General features: G+C 36.7%; 3 protein-coding genes across 3 annotated transcripts; 2 read left to right on the top strand and 1 right to left on the bottom strand.

Annotated features, from left to right (window-relative positions):
• The first annotated feature begins 6,864 nt into the window (after nt 1-6,864).
• LOC111989157 (protein FAR1-RELATED SEQUENCE 5) lies at nt 6,865-10,385 on the top strand. Its single transcript, XM_065772719.1, has 7 exons — nt 6,865-7,226; nt 7,326-8,079; nt 8,318-8,372; nt 8,469-8,761; nt 9,268-9,321; nt 9,440-9,514; nt 10,362-10,385. Exons 1-7 carry the CDS (start codon nt 6,865-6,867, stop codon nt 10,383-10,385), a joined length of 1,617 nt encoding a protein of 538 aa, XP_065628791.1.
• A 5,689-nt stretch (nt 10,386-16,074) lies between these two features.
• On the bottom strand, nt 16,075-17,346 carry LOC112036307 (uncharacterized). The gene has a single exon (XM_065772714.1). It carries the CDS (start codon nt 17,344-17,346, stop codon nt 16,075-16,077), a length of 1,272 nt encoding a protein of 423 aa, XP_065628786.1.
• Nucleotides 17,347-21,740: 4,394 nt separating this feature from the next.
• Nucleotides 21,741-26,809, top strand: LOC111989155 (protein EARLY-RESPONSIVE TO DEHYDRATION 7, chloroplastic). The gene is given in 5 exon segments (XM_065771713.1): nt 21,741-22,615; nt 24,258-24,424; nt 25,599-25,683; nt 26,435-26,562; nt 26,565-26,809. Coding segments are annotated over 5 exon segments (1,248 nt in total). The 5' UTR covers nt 21,741-21,803; the 3' UTR covers nt 26,621-26,809.
• Nucleotides 26,810-26,864: the final 55 nt, after the last annotated feature.

The following is a 26,864-nucleotide window of genomic DNA, read 5'->3' as shown; positions in this document are numbered from 1 at the left end:
CAAGTCTGACAGTGGATAATTTTGGGAGAAGGTTTCTGGGTTGTAGCCGATATAAGGTAAGTATACTTTTTACTTAATCTAGTTGATTCACGTGAGATTGGAATGTCATGCGTTCAACTCAATTTATGAACAGGTTGGTCCCAAGTGCCCTTTCTTTAGATGGATTGATAATCCCACTTATATGCGTGGGAATGAAGCTGCCAATTTTGTGCAACAAAAGCTGCAACTTGCACATGAAAGGGAAAGAGAAGCTACCCAGGCAGCAACAGAAGCTACCCAAATGGCAGAAATTGCTCAAGACGGGACAGCAAAAGCCACTGAGAGGGAGAGAAAGTTTCGAACTTCCTTTGTTCAGGCCAAGGAAATAGCAATGAGAACTTTAGAGCAAGAGAGAAAGTGCAGAATTGCACTAATTTGGTCATGGTGTTTTTTTATTTTGGTTATGTTGTTTTCATGTTTTGGCTCAAGTGAGAATGTTGGAATGATGAGATTGAGTTTGCTTGATGGGTTGTAATATAAGCTAGTCCTCAATTGTATTGTAATAGAACTATGAAAAAATTTCTTGAGAATGAGAACTATGTAAGATGGTAGATGCTGTTGGGTTGAAGCCACTTAATAATATAAGCCTTTTTAAGATAAAGTGTTATTTTTGTTAGATGTTGTTGGTATTTTTGTTTAAAGTGAATTGGCTACTTATGAGCTGTGAGCTGTGAGTTGTAAGCTGTGAGCTGTTGGTGTTTTGTTGTATGTTGTGAGCCATATTGGTTTGTGCATAAAGTAAATTTAAAGTGCATTGTGTGAAGACAATTGTGTTGAAAGTGAATTTAAAGTGCATGATAATCTGTCAACTTGCAAGAAAATACAACAAATGCACACATACACCTGCTATTCAACACATACACCCTGCACACATAAACAAACTCATATAATAATAACTCATATAACAAAGTGCAATAATCATAATAATAATTCTAAACACCTGTCTTTAAGTTGGAAATTGTATACATATTTTAAGGTGGTATTGACTTAGTCTTTCATCAACCACCAGTAATATAAGGCATTTGGTATAACAACCAAAACAGTTGCAGCTGCCCAATGTTTACAAAACTTACAAAAATACAAAAAGTGTTTGAATAGCTATATAAAAAAGTGTCTTGCCATTGTCTGCCCTGCCATTGTCTACAAACTACATAAAACCCTAACACTACATAACCCTAATACATTATATATAGCAACAAAAGTGGCTTGACTTAGTCTTCATTTACTGCCCCTGCCCCTGCCTCTCCTACCATAGCTGGCCTTTCCACCTCTTATTCTACATTTCTGAGCCTTAGCTGCATCACCCCTTCCTCTCAAAGCAGCTCCTCCTCTAGTAGCAGGTGGTCTTGTAGGCTACAAAGTACAAAAATTCACATGTTAGCTACTAGTATCACAGTTTTATGAATAAAATATCAAACCTAACAGTACAGTACCTATGATAAAGGTGCTCTACTGTCCCATGTTTCTGCAGGGTTGTATGGTGCTGGCTGGCTTGAAGAGAACCAATGAGCTCTTCTAACTGTGTACCTGAAGTCTGAAGAGTACCACTGACTTGAGTTTTGTGACCATGGAGCTGGTGGCCCTAACCATGGAGCTTGTGGCTGTGGAGCTGGAGCTAGAGCTTGTGGCTGTGACCATGTTGCCTGGTTGGATGAGGATGAGGCCATGGTGTAAGGCTGATGTGTTGGTGGGGGCTGAGCTGAGGATTGGGTCTGTGATGAAGATGGGGCCTAGGATCCTTGTCTGTGTGTAGAAGGCCTTCCACTTCCCTGCAACCAAATATGAGCATGTGTTTACAGTGTCAGTTATTGGCATTTTGCATTTGAATAAAAAAAAATTTGTAAAAACTCACAGATTTTCCTTTCAACAATCTCTGCCTCCTCTCCCATGGTGTCTCACCAGTGACATTGGCCTTGCATCCTCTTGCATTGTGCCCTTCCTGATGACACCTTCCACACCTCAGTGGCCTGTTTGCTCTCGACACCTTATAAGGGTTCGGCTCATCAGCATCTCTCTTCCTCTTCATGGGTGGCCTACCTGGTGGCTAATAGATAATAGGTGCAACAGGCTTGGGTTGGCCACTTGACATCCACTTAGACTGACCAGGCATAGGAGGTATGAATGTCTTGTATGTCTCCACATAAGCATCCTTGTAGTAGCATAGATGGGTGTAGTCTTCTAGTTTCTCACGATTCACAAAAATTGCTGCAACTCCATGCTTGTAGGGGATTCCTGTCAAGTCTCATACTCTACAACTGCATGTCCTATTTACCAAGTCTACCATATGCCTTTCCATTTCATTGCCAACCTCATACACAAACCTCCCAGAAGGCATTACACAGAAACCCTTAGACTCTAATTTTAACTGCTCCAATTTTTTTGTATGCTTGGACACAACTTGCCACCATACTTTTCTATGCCAGTCTTCTTTATATACAGCCTGCTCATAAGTCTAACTCTGATCCACTCCAGCATTGATAAGATGGGTTTGTCTCTAGCCTTTACAATCATAGAGTTAAAATTCTCACTCAGATTGTTTACCATACAATCTGTCAAAGCTCTTGAAGAAAAGTGGGATCTGGTCCACTGTGCAAGCTTTATATCAACGAGGTACTTCCAAGCTTTTTCATCCAAACTCTTAAGATGGTCCATCCCCCTCTCAAATTCCTTAACTAATGTTGTGTCAGCACACCTCTATAGCACACTCTTCAACTCCATGCCCTTGTGGTTAACCTTGAAGTTATTGTATATGTGCTTCACACAATACTTGTGCTCCACAGTTGGGAATAAAGTCTCCATTGTAGGTAAAAGGCCCTGCAATTAAGTAAGTAAGCAAGCAAGTAAACAAGTAAGCTTGTAAAAAGCTAAGCATGTAATGAAGTCATGAACATGAGCTAGATGTTAATACCTTCTGCTTGTCACTGATGAATACCAGATTGAGCTCCTCTGGTCTGCCAATGTCATCTGCAAACTACTTCAAAAATCAGATCCAGTTATCCTTTGTCTCTTGCTCAACCACAACCATTGTCATTGGGAATATATTGTCATTTGCATTCTTGACAGTGGCAGACAATAATTTCCCACCAAACCTACCCTTCAAGTGGCATCCATCCAGCCAGCCCAACAAAGGGTCTACAACCACCTAGAAAGCCAACCTTCTGAGCATTGTACCTAATGTACTTCCTTTTAAAATTGGGCTCTGCATTCTCATTTTGCATCTCTGTTTGCATAATCACCCTACTTCCTACATCTGTCCTTAGTATTATTTCTGCATAATCTCTAAGTAGGCCATACTGAGCCTCTTCATTCCCAGTAATCAGCCCCCTAGCTGCCGTCCTTACTCTATACACCTGACTAAGACTTAAATCAACTGAAATCTTCTGCATCACATGGTGCTTAACATCTGAGACCTCCCAATTAGGATTCTTACCAAAATCCTCTACATACCTTTTTGCCACATAGGCTGATGTAATTTGTCCATTTTTAAATGTTAGGGGGTAGGTACATTCAGGATAAAATGTCTTGATCTCAAATGTGCATTCTTCAGTCACCATTGAGGCATAACACCTCCATCCACAACTGTTCTTACAATGTACATAAATCTTCTTCTTCTCATTCAACTTCCATTTGATATCAATGTGATGCTGAATCACATACTCCCTCAAAGCCTTCCTAAACACCTGGGAGTTTAGGAACCTCATCCCTTTTGCCAACCTAACATTTACCATATCAGTCCTCTCATTGAACTCCAAATTGCCACCCTGCTCATCATCAGAACTATCCACACTTGCAATATCATCTTCTAAAGCTGGTTCAGTCTACTCTTCATCTAAATCTATGTTTGGAGGAGGAACATTACTTGGGCTAGGTGCATCTGTGTTTGGCTAAGGTGTATCAGTGTTTGGATGAGGTGTATCAGTGTTTGGATGATGAGGTGTATCAGTGTTTGGATAAGGTGGAGAAGACTCACCAAAAATGTCATCAGCAAAGTCTTCTCCTTCCAAACCTTCATTCAACCAATCAAACTCCTCCTCTAGACCATCACCCCCTGTAGTAGCTTCTGCACCAGCCTTTGCACCCCCTACACCAGCCCCTGCACCAGCTCCTACACCAACCCCTGCACCATCAGGAACTTCAACTGTAAGTGGAGCATTACCACTCTCCACATACAGTATGATGGTGTCTCTTAGCCCTCCCTCATTAGACTTGCACAGGGGTACCAGATCTTAATCATCTTGTATAAGTCTCAAGTCTTGCTCCAAGTTGTCCCCAGAACCTCAATAATGAACCGTACACAGTTCATCAATCCCCAATTCCTCACATATACCTTTTAGTTCAAAATAATTAAGCAAATCAGGATCCCTATACACTATTTCATCTTTCCCACCAAAGTATTCTAAACTAGAGTTCCACAGAAAAGCACCCCATAATGTACCTCTAACTTCACTTCCTCATCCATCTCCAATAACAAATTACCATTTGACACATATACAATTAACAATTAAAGAATTGTAAACAACAAAAGAGTAAAATGCCCAGGGTGTCCACATTTAACAAATAACAATTAACAATTAACAAGCATGTTTTTGTTTTGCTTTTGGGATGCAACACACATAGAGGGACCACATTTTTTTCTTTGTTTTTGATTCTGTTCTTCTTTATATACATGCAAACACTAAAATTTAAAGCTAATAGAAACTTTGGTCCACTGTGAGACACAATGACCACGACAGACAAAATGCCCACAAACAAACACAAATCCAAAGAACAGGTGGTCACATTTTTCAGAAGCATTAACAAACACAACCAATATTCTCATTTCATTACATGTAACATTGACCATTGATTGATTACTAAAAATACAATAAACAACAATGAGCCCAAAGTAAAAACCCAAACAGTGATTGATTTCTTACCAGGATTTTAGTCCCTCGAACAACCTGTTGCTTGTCTGGGTTAACACTTGCAACATAATGTCAATATTAGATGTAAAAATGGATTTTCGCGTTCCTAGGGCTCGCGAGGGAAAGAGAGTGAGTTCGTGCTGTTTGATCCGTGTTATGTTCTAATTTGGAATAAAAACGTGTTTGTCTAACGTCTAAGGGTGAGGTGGGCAACAGGAGAGTAACGGATTGAAGTTCAGGTGGGCAAAGTGATAAGTTTTGAACCACGGGTAGGCAAAGTGAAAACGGGCCAAATCTTAGGTGGGTTTACTGCTATTATCCCTATTATTTTACTCTTTAACTTATTTTTGCTACTATTCATAATTCTACTACACTTTTTATTACTATTTATAGGTCTCACTTTTATAGTACTCTCATAAAAAAAGTGTTCAATTTCAGCAAAATAAGCAAATTTTAGACATAGCATAAGATTCCTTCAAATCTTAAACCGACATGCCCTTTCATTTTCGGATTAAGATCCCGTGCAATACCTAGGGTATTGCATGGTGTGCAATTGCACAAATTCCAGCCATTCATTTAATCCAACGACTTATTATTTTGACACCTCACCAAAATTGAAAAGTCCCTTTTACCCTTAAAATTTTTGGAGTCCCGCGTGCTAATGCGTATGAGCTGTTTTGACATTTGATAAAATCAAATTTCTCTCTCACTGTCACTGAGCTCCTCTGCCTCTCCCTCAACCCGCCATTTTTTCTGCCTCTCCCTCAACCAGCCATCACCCATCACCCAACGAAGACCCATCAGCCAAAACAAAGAAAATACTCATCTTACCCTCTGAAATTTCTTAACCCCCAAACACTCACACTCATACACTCCCTCTTTCTCTGTCTCCAAGCACTGTTCCTTTTGCCTCTCCCTCAACCTGCCGTCACCGCTGCTAGCATCACCTAACGAAGACCCATCAGCCAAAACAAAGCTTCTTCCCATCTGAAATTTCTTAACCCCAAACACTCACACTCACACTCTCCCTCTCTCTGTCTCCAAGCGCCTCTCCCTCAACTCGCCGCCACCGCTGCTAGCATTACCCAACGAAGACCCATCAACCTCCACAAAGAAAATACTGCATCTTCCAAGGTTGCTTCCAACATCAAACGACTCAAGGAGGTGAGTTCTCTCTTTTGGGGTTTGATTTTAGTTCTATTAGTGATATATTTCACCATGGAATCGTTATTTTGTTTATGTATTGAGGAATATTTTTGGGTAGCTTTTTTGCTGCAACTTGAATATTGTAGATTTTCAAATGCATATGTGAAATATGGTCTAGCAAAATTATAGAAATAGATGGTCAGTAGTACAGGGGATATAGCTCAAATCCCTATTTTACTTAATTAGATGTTACATTGGTTGAATTCTATGCTTTTAGGTCCTGGATATGTTTAAACTGTAGTGTTTTAGGTATTATACACTTAAAACAGTTTCTTATGAAATTTTAGCTTGAAACTGTCCTCTATCCATTGGGTCATCATCTCCCATGATCATATATTGGTCTGTTGTAATTATTATATATGATAGGCACAATGTTGGTACAAAAAATTTCAGCTTTTATTTTCAATGAACTTCTATATTTATAATAGTAGATAATTTTGTACATTTGTTAATTACAGGAGTATTCTTTAATTCATTGCATAGTGTGGTGAGAGAATTCTCTCAAAACATGGATGCCAATGTAGATTTGGATCCTAGAGTTGGTATGGAATTTGATACATTAGAAGATGCATGAGAATTTTGGGTAAAATATAGAAGGCAAGTGGGCTTTGATGTTAGAAAACATTACATAAATAAAAGTAAGAATGATGGTAAGGTAACATCAAGGGGATTTGTATGTGCAAAGCAAGGCATTCGAGGTAAAGAAAAAGAAGATATGATTCGCACACGTAACCGAGATGATACAAAGACTAATTGTCCTGTAAGGTTTTATGTTTCATTAGTGCGAGAAAGTGGAAAGTTTAAAGTGTCTGATTTTGTTGGAGAACATAATCACACTCTTCATTTATCAGAGACAGTTTATATGATGAGATCTCAACGAAAAATTTTAGAAGTTCATGCAGGATTGATTGAGTTAGCACCCTCTTCTGGAATCAAGCCAAAAGCAGCCCATGAGTTGATGAGTAGAAAGGCTGGTGGGAAAGCTAATCTTGGATTTACTGAGCTTGATCAGAAAAATTACCTTAGAACAAAGTGGCAAAAAAACTTGGTATATGGTCAAGCTGCATGTTTATTAGGGTACTTTTAGGAACAATTGACTAAAAATCCATCCTTTCAATATGGAGTACAATTAGATAACATTGAGCAGATAACTAACATTTTTTGGGCTGATGCTAGAGTGGTTATTGATTATGCTAATTTTGGTGATGTGGTAACATTTGACACTACATATGGTACTAATAAAGAGCTAAGACCATTAGGGGTGTTTACCGGTTTCAATCACCATAGAGGGTTAACGGTTTTTGGGGCTGCTCTTTTATATGATGAAACGGTAGAATCATTTAAGTGGTTGTTTGAAAGCTTCTTAGTTGCACATGGAGGTAAAAGACCTAAAACAATTTTTAGGGATCAAGATCCTACAATGGCAAAGGCATTGAGTGAGGTGATGCCTAACACTTACCATGGATTATGTACTTGGCACATAATGCAAAATGGGATAAAACACTTGGGGAATTTGATGAAGGATGGTTCTTCTTTTCTTCAAGTTTTTAAAACTTGTATGTTAGAGTTTAATGATGAAAATGAATTTGAAAAAACTTGGGAGGACATGATTGACACATATGCTATACATGATCGTAGTTGGTTGGATATTATTTACAAATTGAAAGGAAAATGGGCAAAGTGTTACATGAAGAATGAATTTACATTGGGAATACGAAGTACCCAACTCAGTAAAAGCTTGAATGGTGATTTAAAAGATTACTTGAAATCTGATTTGGATGTGGCTGAATTTTTTAAACATTTTGATCGAGTGATTAAGAAAAAACGAGAAAAAGAGTTACAAGCTGAATTTAATGCTAGGCAAAAGTATCCTCAATTGGGCTTGAAAAATTCTCCATTGTTGAAGCAAGCAGTACAAGTGTACACACCTGTAATATTTTGAATGCTTCATGATCAATATGACATTGCATCAGCAGCAAAGATAAAAAAATCGCCAAGAGGACTTGTTAGTGCATACATATATTATTGAGTTTATGCATAAGCCTGGTGAGTTCATAGTCTCTTATGACACTACAGATAAGACATTTTCATGTAGTTGTAGAAAGTTTAAAATTGTTGGGATTTTATGTTGTCATGTTCTGAAAGTCTTTGACTTCTTTGATATAAAGATAATTCCTGATATGTACATTTTGAAAAGATGGACAAGAGAGGCAAAAAGTGGATGTATCTTGGACAATAGGAGAACAAATGTGGAAGAAGATGTCAACTTGAGTGTTACACAGCGATATAGAAGATTATGTCCCAAGTTGGTATGATTAGCTTCTCGAGCGGTAGACAATGAAGAGGCATTTGCTTTAATAGAGAAGATGATAGAGGAATATGAAAAGAAGGTTGAAGACATTGCAGCAAAAAATGTGAGTGGTCATCAATTGCCCCATCAAATGCCATTATGTAGTGGTGCAGAAAATCTTGATCCTAACCAACATTTGGAAGATTTGGTTGAAAGAGCAAAAGGTCTTAAGAAAAAAGAATGTCGTAAGGGTGGAAAACGAAAGAAAAGTTGGGTTGAGAAGCAAACCAAAAAAAAGGGTAGAGTTGAATTAAATGATGAGGTTAGTCAATAGTTTTCCAAAGTAAATTTTATTTATTTATTTTTATTCCTTACTAAGTTTTCAGTGTTTGTAAATTTTTGTATTGTTATGGCTAATAATAATAATAATATATATATATATATATATATTTTCTCATACAGGAACTTGGTTTTGCTCCTAACATGCAATACAATAATTATGACACACATAGAGAACATCATTCGCATCAAGTAAGAGATTTTTTTTATTTGTAGTGGAATAACTTAATAATTTGTGAAGTTGGAGGCTGTACTACACTTGCCTATTTATTTGTGAATTTATTAATAAGATTTTCTTTTTGTGATATAGCGGACTTATCCTGTCACTTTTTCCCCGCCAATGATGACATTTGAATTGGGACCAATCCATAGTTACCAAACTAGTTTCACGTCATTCTTAAGGGTAAACATACTTGTTTACATGTTTTGCATTTATAAGTAATTAGATGATTTTTTAAACTCTCTCTTATAATCATTGTGATTACACAGATGCCATTAACTCCATTGTTGTCTCAAGTATCAAATCCTACGGATGTTAGTCAAGTAAAATGTAAATGTTTTCATACATGAAATTTTGAAAAAACTTACATGTTGTTTTGTAATTATTAGTAATTAGATGATTTCGTAAATTATTTTTCTTATAATCATTGTGTTTACATAGGCACCATTAACTCCATCATTGTCTCAATTAACTCCATCATTGTCTCAAGTATCAAATGATGCTGCTGTTTGTCAGGTAAAATATAAACGTTGTTTTGAGTGACTATCTTACCTTAGTTGAGCTCTGCCAATCTTCCATACTTTTTTTTTTCCATAAACTTGTTAGATTTGAAGTTTGATTTTCTGATTGGTTTGTATTATGAAGTTTCTGTTGAAGTGGTTTCTGTTGAAGTGGCTTTATGTGTTTAAGTGGGTCTTGGCTACCAGTTAGGTAGTTGATGGGTTGGGATATTGTTATGGCTTGGCTATGTTGTCTTGATGACTAGTGATTTGGGTTGGCTCTTTGATGGGTGATAGTGATGGATGATGTGGGTGTGGCTGGCTATTGATTGTCTCTCGGCTATGCATACCTGGCAATGTGTGATTTGGGTTTTGGCTTGGCCTGTGGTGAGTGACTTGCCTTTTGTGTGAGTGGCTTGGCCTGTGGTGAGTAACTCCATCATTCTTGACTGACCTTTTGTGTGAGTTCCACCTATAACAATTTGGTGAGTGACTTATATTTTTGGTTGAGGCAAGTTTGGTTTTGGTCCCTTAAATTTAAAATATTTAGTTTTAATTCTTACTCACCAAATGAATATTGGTCAAGTAAAAAATAAATCCATGTTTTTATATCCTCTCTACTTACCAAATGAATAAACTTATTTTTTTACACACACACACACATATATATATATATACACAGGGAAATGAAGTTAGGTTCAATTATGGACTAACTCCATGTGTTGAAAATACAAATGCTTGCCTAGAAACACAACACTTTTTTGGTATGTAAAAAACTAATAAATGGTAAGTTCAATTATGGTGAAATTTTCTTATGTGTGTTCAAGTTTAAAATGTAACTTGATTTTGTGACATATTTCCAGGTTAATATTGATTTTGCAGTATGATGGATAACATTTTTTGGACAGTTTGTTTGATAGTATATTGCATAGTGGGCGTGGTAGCATATTGCACAGTGGATAGCATTTTTGGACAACTTTGCCTTGGACAGTTTCTTGGACAGCAAATCTGACTTATTTAGACAACTGATTGCACATGTAGCAAATTTTTTGGATAATTTTTGTAACTAAAGAAGTTAGTCAAACATGTTAAATATGTTAGATTGTACAAGTGCATGTTTGAGTAACTTCTAGTTAAACATTAATTATATATGCAAGTGATTAATATTTTTAAATGCAATGTCTCTTCATACCCTAACTTTTGTTCCCTAATTTGTTAGTACTTGCTAGAATGAATGAGAGATTTCCAATTTCATATTAGATTTGGATTGAGTGTCTAATTCTATTGTGTGTAAAAGAAAAAAAAAATGAAAGAGATAAAGACAAAGAGGAAAAGCACAAGAAGAGAATGTGGAATTGTGGAGCTTGGCGCACATTCAGGTGGTCTAAATACTTCTTGGAATTGTGGAATTTTGGAGAATGGTTTACCATCCCAACTCCTTGTTAGCTAAATACTTCCATGAAAATCCTCTCCGTGACTACAAACCCAACCCTGACCAATCTTGGACTTGGAAGAATACTCATTTACAACAATCCATTAATACATCAATGGTTGGTGGATGATAGGAACAAGTTTGAACATAACTTTACTAGCCAGCTTGGTTCCCTAGCACTTCTAAATATCAGGGAGTTGTTGGCTCAAATTTGAAAACTGTGGCTGAGTCTGTTGAATCGTTCACTAATAATTGGAATCCCAGCATTGTTAGAAATCTATACCACCCCTCCTTCTTTTTTTAAGGACAAGATGTTTTGGAGACATTCAAGTACTGGCATGTACCAAATTAAGTTCTGTAAGGAACAAATGGAAAGTAAAATACATGTTTATATAACCTTTGTGTGGAAAATATTACACAATTGTTTGTCTGCTATCTTAACTTGACAAAGCAAAAAACTCAGCCATATAAGTGTTTTCCCCATACAATAAAAATATGAAAAATAAAAGTAAAAATCATGAACAAAGTAACTTGTTCAACTCAGCAGCTCTTTGAAACAAAAATATTGCAAAAATAATAATAAAAAAAAAAAAAAAAAAAAAGCGCATTGAAGATACCTGTACAAGACCGTGAAGAGTCAACTTGGTCTCATCATCAACATAAATTTCCATTGGCTGAAAAAAATGAGTGTCAATATAAAGTGCATCAAAATACCATCTTCTGCAGCAACCAAAACTCAACAACAATAGATAAACAAATAACTGGCGATCCAAAAAGTCAATCCTTCTGAACTACGATGTATTGATTGAACTTACTCATCTCTCAAGTAGTAGAAAAATCCAGCTACTACCCAAGAAATAAGAAGTGGAACCAATATCCTCACTAAGGCCCCACAAACACAATCACTCAACCACATATAACCAAAAGGATCAAGAGAAGTGGTTACGCCCAAAGAAAAGTTTAGACTAGAAGTAGGAAAAACTAAAAATATTGCAAGTACTACAACTACAAATTCATTCCCTTGCTAATGACAAGGCAAATTGAAACCTAAGCCACAAAACCGCACAACTGACACAACCAACAAGGCAATAACATTACATTTATAAATACAAAGAATATCATAACTTTATGATGCCTTATCACACCTCTTGCATAATTTTTTTGCAAATAGGGTGGATCTCTTTACTGAGAGTTGCTGAAAACATCATAACTTGCTTGTCATGAGGAGTCATCTTGAAGATCTCCTGCACATCTCTCCTCATGTTTGTAAAACATACAAGAACATGGACAACAGAAGGCTTAAAATAAGAAAATTATTATCGCAAACAATGCAATACACTGTAAAGAGAACAAGAGAATTGCAAAGTATCACATTTCATAACTAATTCAAATAAACAAGGGGATAAAAGGCAGAAGAATAAGAAGACCATACCCAATGATTCTAGCATCTTATCACACTCATCAAGAATAAAATGCCTCACATTCTTCAATCCAAGATCTTTATCCCTTGCCAGAGCCAATATTCTTCCAAGTGTTCCAACAACAACAACAACAACCACAATAACAACAATAACAGAATTAAGACTTGATTTCAATTCCTAAGCTAAGAACCGAAAAAAGAGAAAATAGAATTAAATTCAGCCCCAAGAAAAAAAGAGTTTGACCTTTGAATATTTTCAATATCCATGGCAGTTTTCATCAAGCATAATAAAGCTATGTAAAATCTAGGAAGCACAGGTGTGTTTCGGGACTCAGGTGCGAGTGCGGGTGCGGGTGCGGGTGCGGTGGGACTCGGCGATTAAAAAATTATTAAAAATATATTTATTTATATTTTTAATATATTGCTAAGCATACTTTTTCACATTATATAAACATATACCAAATTTAAGAGCAATAGTAGATAATAATTAAAACAAGATGTTCATAAATTAAATACAACCCACAAGATTAAAACTAAAACATTCCATAATGTTCGGAAATTAGACTACAACTCACAAGTTCGAAACTAAAACAAAATAAAAGATAATCAACAAGACAATCAACAAGACAATCAAACACCGACATCATCATCCTCAATATCAATAGCTTTACTTCGAACTTCACTTTCACTAGTAGTAGTACTAGTGTTAGCATTCCCAATAACCATGGCCTCCAACTCTGGCTCATCAAGTGTAAGGGGTGCATTCTCAAGAATTCCAGCTCCTCCATGTATGTCGCTCGCATTCCAAGAGTCTCCTGCAATATCCCACATCTTTGTTGTTGTATGTACGTACTTCTCATTGCGCCTTGACAAGAGTCGAAGATTAGAATGCACATATACTAAATCCTCAGCACGTGCAGGAGTCATTTTGTTTCTTTTTAAGGAATGAATGAATTTGTATGTGCTCCAATTTCTCTCAGCGCATGAGGATGAACAAGGTTGTCCAAGAAGTTTAAGGGCAAGGGTTTGAAGAGTTGGAAATGCAGAGCCATGATATTGCCACCAAACCAAAGGTTGTAAGGCCCACCTATCTGTCAAGGCAACTGGTGAAGGAAACCTCCCTCCTGAAAATGTAGCAAACTCAAACTTCACCACCAGCTTTAATTCACTCTCATCCTGAAAGTATCGATCCAAACACTTGCTCCTTTCCATAGAAATTTCATGATCCCGATGTGGAGGAATTCGTTTTGGATTCCCCGAAAGCCATTCAATGTAGTAATACCTAGTTAAAGATTAAAAAACAAATATAGATGAAACGTGTGTTTTACTAAAAGGGTGAACTAAGGAAAATAGAAAATAAATATACTTACTTAGGATTTAAGGAATGAGCTAAGCAATGTATTGGTGTACAATTTTTAGTCCGTCGATCAATGAGTATATCATACACCACAGCCCAAAATGAGCTATACTGATCATCTTCCAAGCTTTCGTGCCGATATATTATTGTCTTCACCTTCTCTATCATTGAATCCCACATCTCATACACAAGATGAAGACAAGGCTTATCTGTGTCGGCTATTTGTAGCATATCATAAATGGGCCCTGTGAATTCAAGAATATAATCAACCTTATCCCACCAAAGATCACTTAGAATCATATCTTTCACCTTCTGGGCTTTTCCAACATCATCCTCTCTATAAGAAGCCCATTGGTCACTAATAGTCATAGCTTGAAGGCATCTTTTTATCAACTTCAACCTTTTCAGCATTACAACAACCGAAGCAAATCTAGTATCAGCAACTTGGAGCAATTTTAATGGACAAAATTCATTAAACATTGCCAACCTCATTGAATGGTTCATGATAAAAACACGTATGAAAGATGCATCATCACCAATACGTGTAATCCAATTACATTCCTCATATGTAACTTCATTCTTTTCAGTGTTTTTTGCTGCACAAATATTCTTCAAGGCTAAATTGAGAGTATGGACAACACAAGGTGTCCAAAATATTTTAGGATATAGAAAAATGCAAGAGTGAGTGAGACATTTTGTCAAACACATGGTGTAAATATTCTTAATGGGATTGAAATGACAGTTTAACAACATGAATCCCTCCAAAAAATACAGAACTGAAGAAAAAAACTTCAAAATGATCCATTAAAAAAACAAAATCAACATTAGAATGTTCTATTATCGAAGAGGAATCTGACTTCTCATTAGAAATTAATAGTCTATAAGATATTTTTCAGAGTAAAAATCAAGCCACATACACATTGTTCTAATCATGCAGAAATTGATGGTCTCCTCTATGTGCTTGATCAAACCCGACAAAAACCACAATAGATTGCGGTGCCCGAATCGCAGATCTTGTTGTTCAATTGAAGGCAATAGCAAGAGTATCGTTGCTATAACTTCCTTTGTTCTTTCAACCATACAGCCAACTCGGTCAACATCATTAAGTCTCCTGTAAACCTTTCCCAAGTCGCTCTGAGTAGAAATTTGTACGGCTCAGTGCTTCTTCTCTCGTAGCAGAGAGAGAGCCATTGGTGGACTAGGAAGCACGGGTGCGTTTTAGGACTTGGGTGCGGGTACGGGTGCGGGACTTGGCAATTTTTGAAAAAGGTAGGTACAGGTGTGGCGGGATTCGGCGATTAAAAAATTATTAAAAATATATTTATTTATATTTTTAATATATTGCTAAGCACACTTTTTCACATTATATAAACATATACGAAATTTAAGAGCAATAGTAGATAATAATTAAAACAAGATGTTCATAAATTCAATACAACCCACAAGATTAAAACTAAAACATTCCATAATGTTTGGAAATTCGACTACAAGTCACAAGTTCGAAACTAAAACAAAATAAAAGATAATCAACAAGACAATCAACAAGACAATCAAACACCAACATCATTATCCTCAATATCAATAGCTTCACTTTGAGCTTCACTTCGAGCTTCACTTCGAACTTCACTTTCACTAGTAGTAGCACTAGTGTTAGCATTCCCAATAACCATGGCCTCCAACTCTGGCTCATCAAGTGTAAGGGCTGCATTCTCAAGAATTTCAGCTCCTCCATGTATGTCGCTCGCATTCCAAGAGTCTCCTGCAATATCCCACATCTTTGTTGCTGTATGGATGTACTCCTCATTGCGCCTTGACAAGAGTCGAAGATTAGAATGCACATATACCAAATCCTCAGCACGTGCAGGAGTCATTTTGTTTCTTTTTAAGGAATGAATGAATTTGTATGTGCTCCAATTTCTCTAGCGCATGAGGATGAACAAGGTTGTCCAGAAGTTTAAGGGCAAGGGTTTGAAGAGTTGGAAATGCGGAGCCATGATATTGCCACCAAACCAAAGGTTGTAAGGCCCACCTATCTGTCAAGGCATCTGGTGAAGGAAACCTCCCTCCTGAAAATGTAGCAAACTCAACTTCACCACCAGCTTTAATTCACTCTCATCTTGAAAGTATCGATCCAAACACTTGCTCCTTTCCATAGAAATTTCATGATCCCGATGTGGAGGGATGCGTTTTGGATTCCCCGAAAGCATTCAATGGAGTAATACCTAGTTAAAGATTAAAAAACAAATATAGATGAAACGTGTGTTTTACTAAAAGGGTGAACTAAGGAAAATAGAAAATAAATGTACTTACTTAGGATTTAAGGAATGAGCCAAGCAATGTATTGGTGTACAATTTTTGGTCCATCGATCATAGTAGTATATCATACACCACAGCCCAAAATGAGCTATACTGATCATCTTCCAAGCCTTCGTGCCGATATATTATTGCCTTCACCTTCTCTATCATTGAATCCCACATCTCATACACAAGATGAAGACAAGGCTTATCTGTGTCGGCTATTCGTAGCATATCATAAATGGGCCCTGTGAATTCATGAATATAATCAACGTTATCCCACCAAAGATCACTTAGAATCATATCTTTCACCTTTTGAGCTTTTCCAACATCATCCTCTCTATAAGAAGCCCATTGGTCACTAATAGCCATAGCTTGAAGGCATCTTTTTATCAACTTCAATCTTTTCAGCATTACAACAACCGAAGAAAATCTAGTATCAGCAACTTGGAGCAATTTTAATGGACAAAATTCATTAAACATTGCTAACCTCGTTGAATGGTTCATGATAAAAACACGTATGAAAGATGTATCATCACCAATACGTGTAATCCAATTACATTCCTCATATGTAACTTCATTCTTTTCAGTGTTTTTTGCTGCACAAATATTCTTCAAGGCTAAATTGAGAGTATGGACAACACAAGGTGTCCAAAATATTTTAGGATACTCACCTTCAATAAGAGCTCTAGCAGATTTCATCACACTAGCATTATCAGTGATGACTTGGACAACTTTTTCATGTCCAATCTCTTTTATGGCATCCTTTAACACCCCAGCAATATAATGTTTGTCTTTGAACTCACCTAACCCATCAATTGCCTTTATAAACACTGGACCCCCATCTGATACAGCCATAATATTAATAAGAGGCCTCCTTTGTGGATCTGACCATCCATCAGAAACTATACTTACACCATTTTCAAGCCAAGAGTCCTTAATTGGCTTCAAAAGCCTTTCAACATTAGCTCTTTCTTTTTGCAAAAGTGTTGTTCTCAAGGCATTGTGTCCAGGAGGAAGATAACCCAGAATGTTATAGGTAGCAGCATATGCATAGGAACTACGATAATATGGGTTCCTTGCAAAGTTAAACGGAAGCCCACCGGTGTAAAACATCCTAGCAATTCTGCTATCCAAATCATGTCTAGCATTATTCTGGAATGCTCTCTCCAAAGGAGAATCCACCTTCCTCCTCTTACTATCAACCTGATTTGTACTATCACTCCCTTCTTGTCTTCGAAATGGGGAAATAGAAGCAAGCCCACGGCCTGGGGGAGGTGGGGGTAAGGGAATTTCACTTCTCCGTTCTCTCTCTTTCTTATCATTCTCAACTTGATCATGCATTCACTGCATTTCCTACCTATGGCTCTTCGCCTTAGGGCATGCTCTAATACCTTTGCCAGAAATTGCTAATAAATGAGCCTTAACCCTAGGATAGGATCCCATATAAACTATATCACAATAGTTGCACTTAAAGTATGTGTTTCCACCTGATTTAACAGAAGCACTAGGTGGTTTTTCTACTTTAGTCACATACTGCCAAAGAGGAGATTCATCATTTACTTCTTGATTAGATGAAGGTGAAGTTTCTGTGCTAGTAACTTCGTCCATTGCAAATTCAATAGATTCAATTTAACCTACAAATAATAACTACTAACTAAATAAATTAATAATAAATCAAACCCAATTTCACAAATTCACAAATCACAATAAGTAATAATTAATAACTATTAACTAAATAAAACTAAGATTGATAAGAAACTAAGATTCACAAATAACAAATTCATAGTTTCACAAGTCACTTCTAACTAATTTACAAATTTTATCAATTAGGATAAGATGAGATTCTTATCCTAACTGATAAAATTTGTAAACCACAGGTCCACAGCAGCCATATTAATAATTATAATAACAAAACTTCAAGTCCTCATCCAGTCACCCTACAAGCCTAAAATAAAAGTTACAGAAAAATTAAGAAAATCCACTTTTTTTTTTTACATAATTTATAAGTAGAATAACAAATTAACAATACACACAAATCCCACCATCATTTCCGAAATACACACAAAATGAGTATCTAAACAATCATCAACACACCTATCATTATTTACTAACAAGTGCAACAAGTCACTGCTAAAATTTCATAATAAGTAGAATAACAAACTAAGATTCAAAATCAAACACAACAGAGAGGGACGAACAAGCACACAAACACAACAGAGAGGGACGAAATCGGGTTAAAAAACAAGCACACAAACACAACAAACACAGCACAGAGAAGAGAGAAATAGAGACTAAAAGGGAAGCAAAGAGAAGAGAGAGCACACCTGAAGGAGAGAACACGGCAGAGAGGGAAAGGCCGGAGGCGGAGCTGCGGAGAGCACAGAGAGAAAGAGAGATGAGGGATGGACTGAAAGGGTGGGTTTTGGACAAGTGAGATTGCGTGAGTGTCTGAGGTATTTTTAGGTTAGGTCAAACAGTGCGTTTCGCACCTTTTTTTTTTTTAAATTTCGGCCTGAACCGGAAATTTCGAATTCGGCCAAATCGGCCGATACGGCCCAAGTCAGCCCGAGTCGCTCCGCGTCGGCACGAGTCGGTGATGCCACATGGCAGGACGCGGCCCGATGCGGCACGAACTCGTAGTCAGCGACATCCCTGCCGCGTCGCCGCGTCCGGCCGAGTTCGACTCGGGTGCGGCTCCTCTAGAGCCACGTCGGTGCTTCACAGTTGGTGGAATAGAAGGGTTTAGACATAAACAATATAAGAAAGGGTGTTGTTTGGTCTTTTACAACTACTGCCCAAGGGACCAAACGTTGTCCCTCGTTTATTATAGGCAATTTATCATAGGGACCAAACGGGGTCAATGGGTGATCAAAAAGGCAGTTTTTATTTTTTAAATGAATGAGTAATTGTACATAAAATTTAGAATAAAAATAAAATAAAAAAATAAAAAGAAGGAATGTGTTGTTATTATATAGATGTTATTTATAGTTAAAACTTAAAAATGTTGTCAAACGAATTGAAGTAAACCGGAAGTTAAAATCTCAAAAGGCATAATGTTTCATGTTTTTAAATATAGACATGGTGCTAATTTGTGTAGCCACATGGCGCAATGAGGTAAGGTCAACAAAAGGTCAAACGTTGCAGCTATTAGTTATTATCTGTATATATTAAGAGGATTCAGAAAGTTAGTTATTACTTTTTTTTCTGTCAAAAATACCCTTAAATTAATTAACTAACAACTTAAAAATGGGGTTAAAATAGTAAATTGACAAAAGAAAGTTAGTTATTACTTTTTTTTACTGTAAAAAATACCCCTACCTAAAACTTAAAAATGACGTTAAAATAGTAAATTAACAAAAATAATAAATTCATACTTCTACATTGAAATGCCTTCCTAATTTTAATAAATTCTTACTTCTACTTAATAGCTTAAAAAACTCTCCACGTATTTATCTTCTCCACATTTTCTGAATAAAATTTCTCATAAAAAAGAAATGTGTACAATAAAACTTCTCCACTTTTCTTCTCTAAAAAAAGAACTTCCCACTACACACGTTTGGAAGAAAATAACTACCCCTCCAATACAATAAGGAAAAACTATCCCCTGTTTAAAAAAATAAATAAATAAAAATTGTCAGACTAAACTATCCCATGTTTCTTTTTTAAACTATTATATTATCATTTTTTTTTTGGATTTATTACATTATTAATTTTTTTTATAACTATTACATCATCAATTGGATTTGCATAAACACGCAAAAGCTTCTAATTGAAAAATGAATCCTATTCTCTTTGAAAAAGAAAATCCTATCTATTTTTTTAAATTGTGATGAAAGAAAAATTATAATACTAAATCCAAAAATCCTATCTATTATATATATATATATATATATAGATGTCATGTTGCATTTAGCTACAAAAGAAATTCACCCCAAAAAATAATTTTCTTTTTTTAAATACAATTGAATTTTCCTTTTTCTAAATGAAAATTGAAAATCATTTTTATACAACCTACAATATTATTTAATAACTTTGTAAGCCTAGCCTTCCCAATACTTATCCTATTCTTATTTTATAGAAATTTAGGTTACAATATTAAGTTCTCCATCATGCAAGACCCAATGGCAATCTTGTACAGTTGTATGCTTTCATTGTGGCACAATAGTAGAAAAACTAAGATCATTTACAGAGATTTCATCCATTGACATGAATTTAGCCACCGAAAATGCAGGATGTTTTGGTTCAGGAAGGGCTACTAATTCACTTCCTAGCATAACTACCACAGTCGACATGGTTGGTCTATTTTGTGGGTTTTCCTCAACACACAAAATCGGTCAACGGCGTCCCTGCCACATCCCCACGTCCGGCCGAGTCCGACTCGGGTGCGGCTCCTCTGGAGCCGCGTCGGTGCTTCACAGTGTAAAATCTACACTAAATTCCTCCAGAGTCCTTAAGTTGAGCAGCCACAATCACTATTTTTGGAAGATGTACAGTTCTAATATACTGTTTTTGTATCATGTTGGTCGATTTTTAATGACAGAAAAAGCATTTTTAATTCCACAATTTAAGGCTTGATTTCAATTCCTAAGCTTAAAAAAAAAAGAAAAAGAAAACAGAATTAAAAAATAGAGATAAAAGAAAACAGAGTTTATTAAAAATAATAGAGATAAAAGAAAACCCTACCGACTGGTGTTCTCTCTTTGAAACAAGCCCAAATCGGCAAGGATGGTTTTCATCACAACCACCACCTCCGATGGTGGCTTCGTCTCTACTTCGACCAAACTCCCTTTCTTTCTCTCTCAATCTCATATCCTTCCATAGATCAAACCTGAAAAAGCATCAAACCCCAACCCGATTCTCTCTAAACCCTAACCCTTACTTTCTCTGATCTGGGTCTGAAAAGCAACAATTTCTCACTTAGGCTGCGTTTGTCTTGGGTGAAAAGCATTTCCGGAAATACTTTTCTGCAATTACGGGTGTTTGGTTGCACCTGAAAAATCAATTTTTCGGAAATTGATTTCCGTTGACTATCAGTCAGAGGTGAAAATCAATTTAGTTCCTATTTTCACTTCAAATTCTATTTTCCGGAAAATGAGAAACAGAGAGCACGAAGAGGGAGAGGGAGAAAGAAAGAGAGAGCCTAGCGCCATCGCCGATCCAAGCCCAGTGCCCATCGCCGGCAGCCATGAACCCACGAACCGCCGATCCAAGCCAAGAGACCATCGCCGGCGACCACGAACCCACGAACCTAGTCCCCATCGCTTCACTGCAACGAGCAGATCCAATTGCGCCTTCGATCGCACCGCGCCGCACCGTCGATCGTCGATCTCCTTCGAACCCAGAACCCAGCGCTCTTCGCACCGGCGAGTCGCACCGCGCTGCGCCGTGCTGTCGATCGTCGATCGTCGTCTTCCTCGATCTCTCTGTTTTTTTTTTTTTTTTTTTTTTTTTTTTTTTTTTTTTTTTTTTTTTTTTTTTTTTTAAGTTTGATTGTTGTTGTTGTTTTTCTTTTGATGAACTGATTGTTGTTGTTGTTGTTGCCAGAAATTGTGAAAAAATTGTAGGAAAATAGCATTTTCCTAATAAAACCAAACATATGAAAATATTTTCCACAATAATTTTCATAATACAACCAAACACTTAAAAATATTTTCCTTTTCCAGAAAATAGTATTTCCAAAAAATAAGTATTTTTCAAAAAATATTTTACAGGAACCAAACGCACCCTTAAACACCCATTCTCTCCAAACCCAAACCCTTATTGCACGGGATCTCAATCCTTCATTTTCCTTCAATCCTATGACTCCTCGAACTCTAATAAAATACCCAAACCTCAAAAAAAACTTAATCATGTCTGCTTCAAATTCAAACCAAAACCCAAATTCAAACTTAATCATGTCATCTTCTGAGAATGTTCTTGTTAGAGTTCCTGGCGTGGTAGTTCATCTCATAGAGAAAGATCATAGTGTAGAACTCGCTTGTGGGGAACTTGTCATAGTTGGTCTTCACCAAGGTGACATCACAGTGGCTGTTCTTGCGCGCGTTGGTGATGAAATTCAATGGCCGTTAGCGAAGGACGAAGCGGCTGTGAAGCTTGATGAGTCTCATTACTTCTTTTCTCTTCGTGTTCCCGCAAGTGGGTCGTTGGAAAATGATGAAAAGGTTGAAGATTTTGGTGGGAAAGAGTGTGAGATGTTGAATTATGCTTTAACGATTGCGTCTAAAGGACAAGAGGGTGTTTTGAAGGAATTGGATCAGGTTTTGGAGAAGTATAATTGTTTTTCTGTGAAGGAAGTGGGGGATGGTGAGGTGTTGAATGGTTTGGTGGAGAGAGAGATGGCTCCAGAGGAGTTGGAGGAGGAGGACAAGAGGGAATTGATGGTGCAGAACTCGGCAGCGTATTGGACTACATTGGCCCCCAGTGTGGAGGACTATAGTGGGAGTGTGGCGAGGTTGATTGCGGCGGGGTCAGGGGAATTGATCAGGGGGATTTTGTGGTGTGGGGATGTGACAGTGGATAGGTTGAAGTGGGGGAATGAGTTCTTGAAGAAGAGGATGGGGCCAGGGTCTACTTCTGAGATTAGTCCGGAAACAATGAGGAGGATGGAAAGGTTTGAATTTAATTTCTTAGAAATTGTATTTTATGAATAATTGATTTATTTGGTTGTTATTGTATCTGTGTTGTTTGGCCTTTAATTTTACTTGGTTAACGTGGTAGATTGGTTTGTATATGTTCATTTTTAGAATAATTGTGATTTTAACTAAGGGTAAGCTTAGGTATATTTTCTTAGGCGTGGTATCTTAGCTTCTCTAATTAAATTTTAGGTACAGCTCGTAATAACATTGTTTGTGCTGCATTGGCCAACGCAGCCATGTGTTTGGATTTATTTGGGAAACGTAAGGTACAATACCTAAGAAACTACCTAAGTTTTGCTCTTTTAGCAATCATGACAGAACTCTGCCTATTGTTAGTTTTTTGTTTCTTGTAATTTGTAGTTCTGATAGATGTTTTCTGGGGTTTGGACTGTTGGAAAAATAATAATGAATAAACAAGTTTGATACAACAAACAATATCCCAAATAATTAGCAAGAATGTAAATAAGCAATAAAAATATAAATATAAGTAAATTTTGGAACAATCTCATAGTGCTATAGAATCACGCAAAGAGCGTTGTCCTTAAAAGTTGATTTGTGCCACCCAAAGTAAAACTTTGTGCGATTGGTTCTCTTGGTCAAACAACCTCCTAGGATTAGACTATAGTGTCAACTTTTGTGATGTACGCACTTCTAGTCACAAATGGTTTATTGCCTTTCCTTAAAAACAAATATTCTTGTAGAAAAATAAGTGGGATAGAAAGATAGTAGAACCGTGTGTATCTAAATATAGAGAAGTAAAAAGCCCAACAGCTATATTGTCAATTATTGCCTAACGGCTATTTTTCTCATAATTGCCTAACGGCTATTTTACTCATAAATTCCCAACAACTAGAAAATAAATAAGAATAGAAGTGTTTGGAACACACCAACACTAACATGGACTGTTAATATGTTGAACTTGTTGGTGTTGAGGCCGGTTTAGAGAGGTGGTGAGGTGAGTACATGAAAATCCGTTTGCTGCTTGCATTGCCTAACACCTGGTTCTAAACAATGTTGGGATACTTTTTTTGTTTTTGTTAAAAGATTTAACCAAGGCATCGCATTTTATTGGACAGTCCTCCAGTAGAGGATTAATAATAATTGGTAGTGCTGGGGGCCAAGAGTCTTGTGGCTCAATTGATTGGTCTTCTTTATGAAGAGAACTAGGGTTCAAATCTTCCTTACCCCTTGTTAATTATTACAATTTATCAACAAATAATAATAATTGGCAGTGCCAGGGAGATGATATATTGAATTTCCATTTAGCTGTTAAAATGGTTGTTTTCCACGTATCAGCCACTCCAAAATTGGGGTGAGTTGCTTATTATCATCTCTCCAAGACCCCACAGAAGGGGGAGGTTTGCACTGTGCAAACCTTTTTTTTATAATGGTTGATTGCCAGAGTCCTAGAACCAGGTCCCTATTTGTTTAAAGAATATAGGATATAGTTGTTGACTTTTATAAGTCAGTTTAGCTGATTGTGTAGTCTATGATATAATTCATCCCTTCACCTCCCACCCCCACCTTTTTTATTTATTTTTTATTTACCTTTTACTTGGTTATGTAATTTTGATACGGATAAGTAATGCTATGCTACTTTATGGTTGATCATTTTAGGGTTAAAAAGTTGACAAAGATGACGGAGAAGATGGCTTCTGGAGTCCTTTCTGGGGTTGTCAAAGTCTCAGGATTCTTCACAACCTCAATAGTGAACTCTAAAGTGAGCAAGGAATTTTTTAGCCTCCTCACTGGAGAGATTGTCCTTGCTTCCTTGGATGGATTTAGTAAGTTCATCTCAAATTCTTTATTTATTTGTTAATTGAGGTTTTTTCTTTCCTTTCTGACTCAGATTGGTTAAGGAAGAATAAAATATTTTAATATTTTATGTTGTTTTTTCTTTCCTAGTGGAATTATGATTTATTTGCTTTTACAAGTTCAATCAAAATCCTTTTTCTAGTTGAATTAGGATTTTAATTGAACTTGAAAAAGCAAATAAATCCTAATTCCACTAGGAAAGAAAAAATAATATAAAATATTTTAGTCTTCCTTAACCAATCTGCGTCACTTTCCCTTATTTTATGTTTAGAGAAAGATGGGGAGACTCTTTCTCCATTTATCATATATTTAGATTGACCAACTCTTGGACGCTAAAATGCTTTTGCATTCTTCTCAAGTCACTTGGTGTGTGTTTGGTTGGTGTGATTTGTGGGGGATGGAAAATGGAGAGGAGAAAATAGGGGGGATTTTGAATAGTGGGGTTGTTTGGTTTGGGGGATGGGGGGAGGGAGTAGTGATTTTGGTGGGGCTTGGATATTTTCTTCTTGGGCCCACCATTTTGGGGTGTTCTATTTTCTCCCCGAATTGGGGAGAAAAATGAGGGGAGGGAACTCACCTCCTTCCTTAACGTCTATTTCCTTTTTCTTTTTCTTTTTTCAAAGGAGTTTTCTATCTCTCCACTTTTTCTTTCCCCCAACCAAACAAAGCCTTAATGGCTACCAAAGCAAGCGGACACTAGGTGAAGCTGCTTGTTTGTACTCTTACTATGCTACTTTAGAAGAGCAAATTTTCAATTCATAGGCTGCTTCTTGGATTTTTTTTCAGACTTTTAGTTTTATTGATAGCTACTTATTTAGAAAGTCAAGTATTAGGACTTGAAGCCAAATTTGATGACAATTTGTTCGGCTTAGAACTGTGAAATATAAACTTCCTTTAGATGTAATATTTTTATAATAACTTAGATACCAAGGAACTGAAATACAAAAAGCATATCTATGGAGGGTTAATTTGGGACTGGAAGTTTCAGAAGACAAAAGGAGGCTCTTGAAAATGGGAACGACCAAAGAATTTGTGATATGAAGCATGTGTTTCCTTCTTTAAGTGTCTTTGTCCAGTTGTACAATCTATGGTATGTTTCACGCTTCTGCCACTCAAGTGTGTGTTATTTATGCATGTATGCAGGCAGGGTCTGTGATGCTGTTGAAGTTGCTGGAAGGAATGTTATGTCAACCACTTCAGTTGTGACTACTAGGCTTGTTTCACAGAGGTAATTCTTAATATGAAAACAACATTGATGCAACAACTGCATCATCATTGTCATCAAGAATATTTCTCTAATCAATATCGGTACAATCTTGATTGTCTTAATGTTGTAGTGTTGCAGTTCTCTTTTAGTGGATTCTTTTTATTGCCATTGGTTGAGGTCTTGTTCCTCTAATTTTGGGTTGCTAGACAACAACCTATGTGGAAAACCTTATCTTGAGTTGTGCCCCATATACCATAATTCCATCCAAGATTCCAAGTTCCTGTAACTTGGTTTGGACCTTTTTCTTTTTTGGACCGTAGTTCAATGCAAAACAGGTACAAATTGGGGAAACAGCACAAGCTGTCTCCCATGTTTGGTATGGGACCTGGTTTTGGCCAAGATATACTGTTTGTGCCCTGTTTTCTTTGTTCTCTTTTGAGTATAATTGAAAGCAATGAAAATATTGAAGGTCTTTTTTTTCATCATTGCAGGTATGGAGAACAAGCAGAACAGGTGACAAATGAGGGGCTTGAAGCTGCAGGACATGCTATTGGTACTGCTTGGGCTGTGTTCAAGATCAGAAAGGCTTTTAACCCAAAGAGCATTCTCAAACCCAAGAGCAGAAAGGCTTTAATCCGGGTTTTGGCCAAGATATAATGTTTGTGCCTGGTTTTCTTTGTTCTCTTTTGAGTATAATTTTTTTTTTTTTATCTCTTTTGAGTATAATTGGAAGCAATGAAAATATTGAAGATCTTTTTTTTCATCATTGCAGGTATGGAGAACAAGCAGCGCTGGTGACAAATGAGGGGCTTGATGCTGCAGGACATGCTATTGGTACTGCTTGGGCTGTGTTCAAGATCAGAAAGGCTTTTAACCCAAAAAGCATCCTCAAACCCACAACTCTAAAGCTGCTGCTGAAGCAATTTCTGCTGCACTGAAGTCTAAATATAAGAAGTAACGGCAGGGCCATTGAGTTTTTCTCCTCTGTATGAATACCAGATATATCTAGAGATACTATAAACACTTTATCTTTTTGAATTAGTATGGACTAAGGTTCTTGGTAGCTGTTAGTGAAATATGTATTAAAAAAAAAAAAATCAATGGATGATTTAGTATATAAATAAAGCTTGTCAAATGTTTTCTCTAATTTGGTTAGTTTCACTAAAACATGTAGTCCATTTGCATTAGCATTAACCTAGATA

This window comes from Quercus suber, unplaced genomic scaffold (assembly GCF_002906115.3).
Source record: "Quercus suber isolate HL8 unplaced genomic scaffold, Cork oak 2.0 scaffold_5, whole genome shotgun sequence".
NCBI lineage: Eukaryota > Viridiplantae > Streptophyta > Magnoliopsida > Fagales > Fagaceae > Quercus > Quercus suber.
This window is presented reverse-complemented; position numbering and strand designations above follow the sequence as displayed.

Bases quoted from the DNA above. Each gene is read 5' to 3' on its own strand.
- LOC111989157 (XM_065772719.1), top strand. From the start codon at position 6,865: ATGATTCGCACACGTAACCGAGATGATACAAAGACTAATTGTCCTGTA. The intron at 7,227-7,325 runs GTACTTTTAGGA...GGCTGATGCTAG, and splicing joins CAAGCTGCATGTTTATTAGG to AGTGGTTATTGATTATGCTA. The intron at 8,080-8,317 runs GTAATATTTTGA...TTTGATATAAAG, and splicing joins CAGTACAAGTGTACACACCT to ATAATTCCTGATATGTACAT.
- LOC112036307 (XM_065772714.1), bottom strand. From the start codon at position 17,346: ATGCATGATCAAGTTGAGAATGATAAGAAAGAGAGAGAACGGAGAAGT.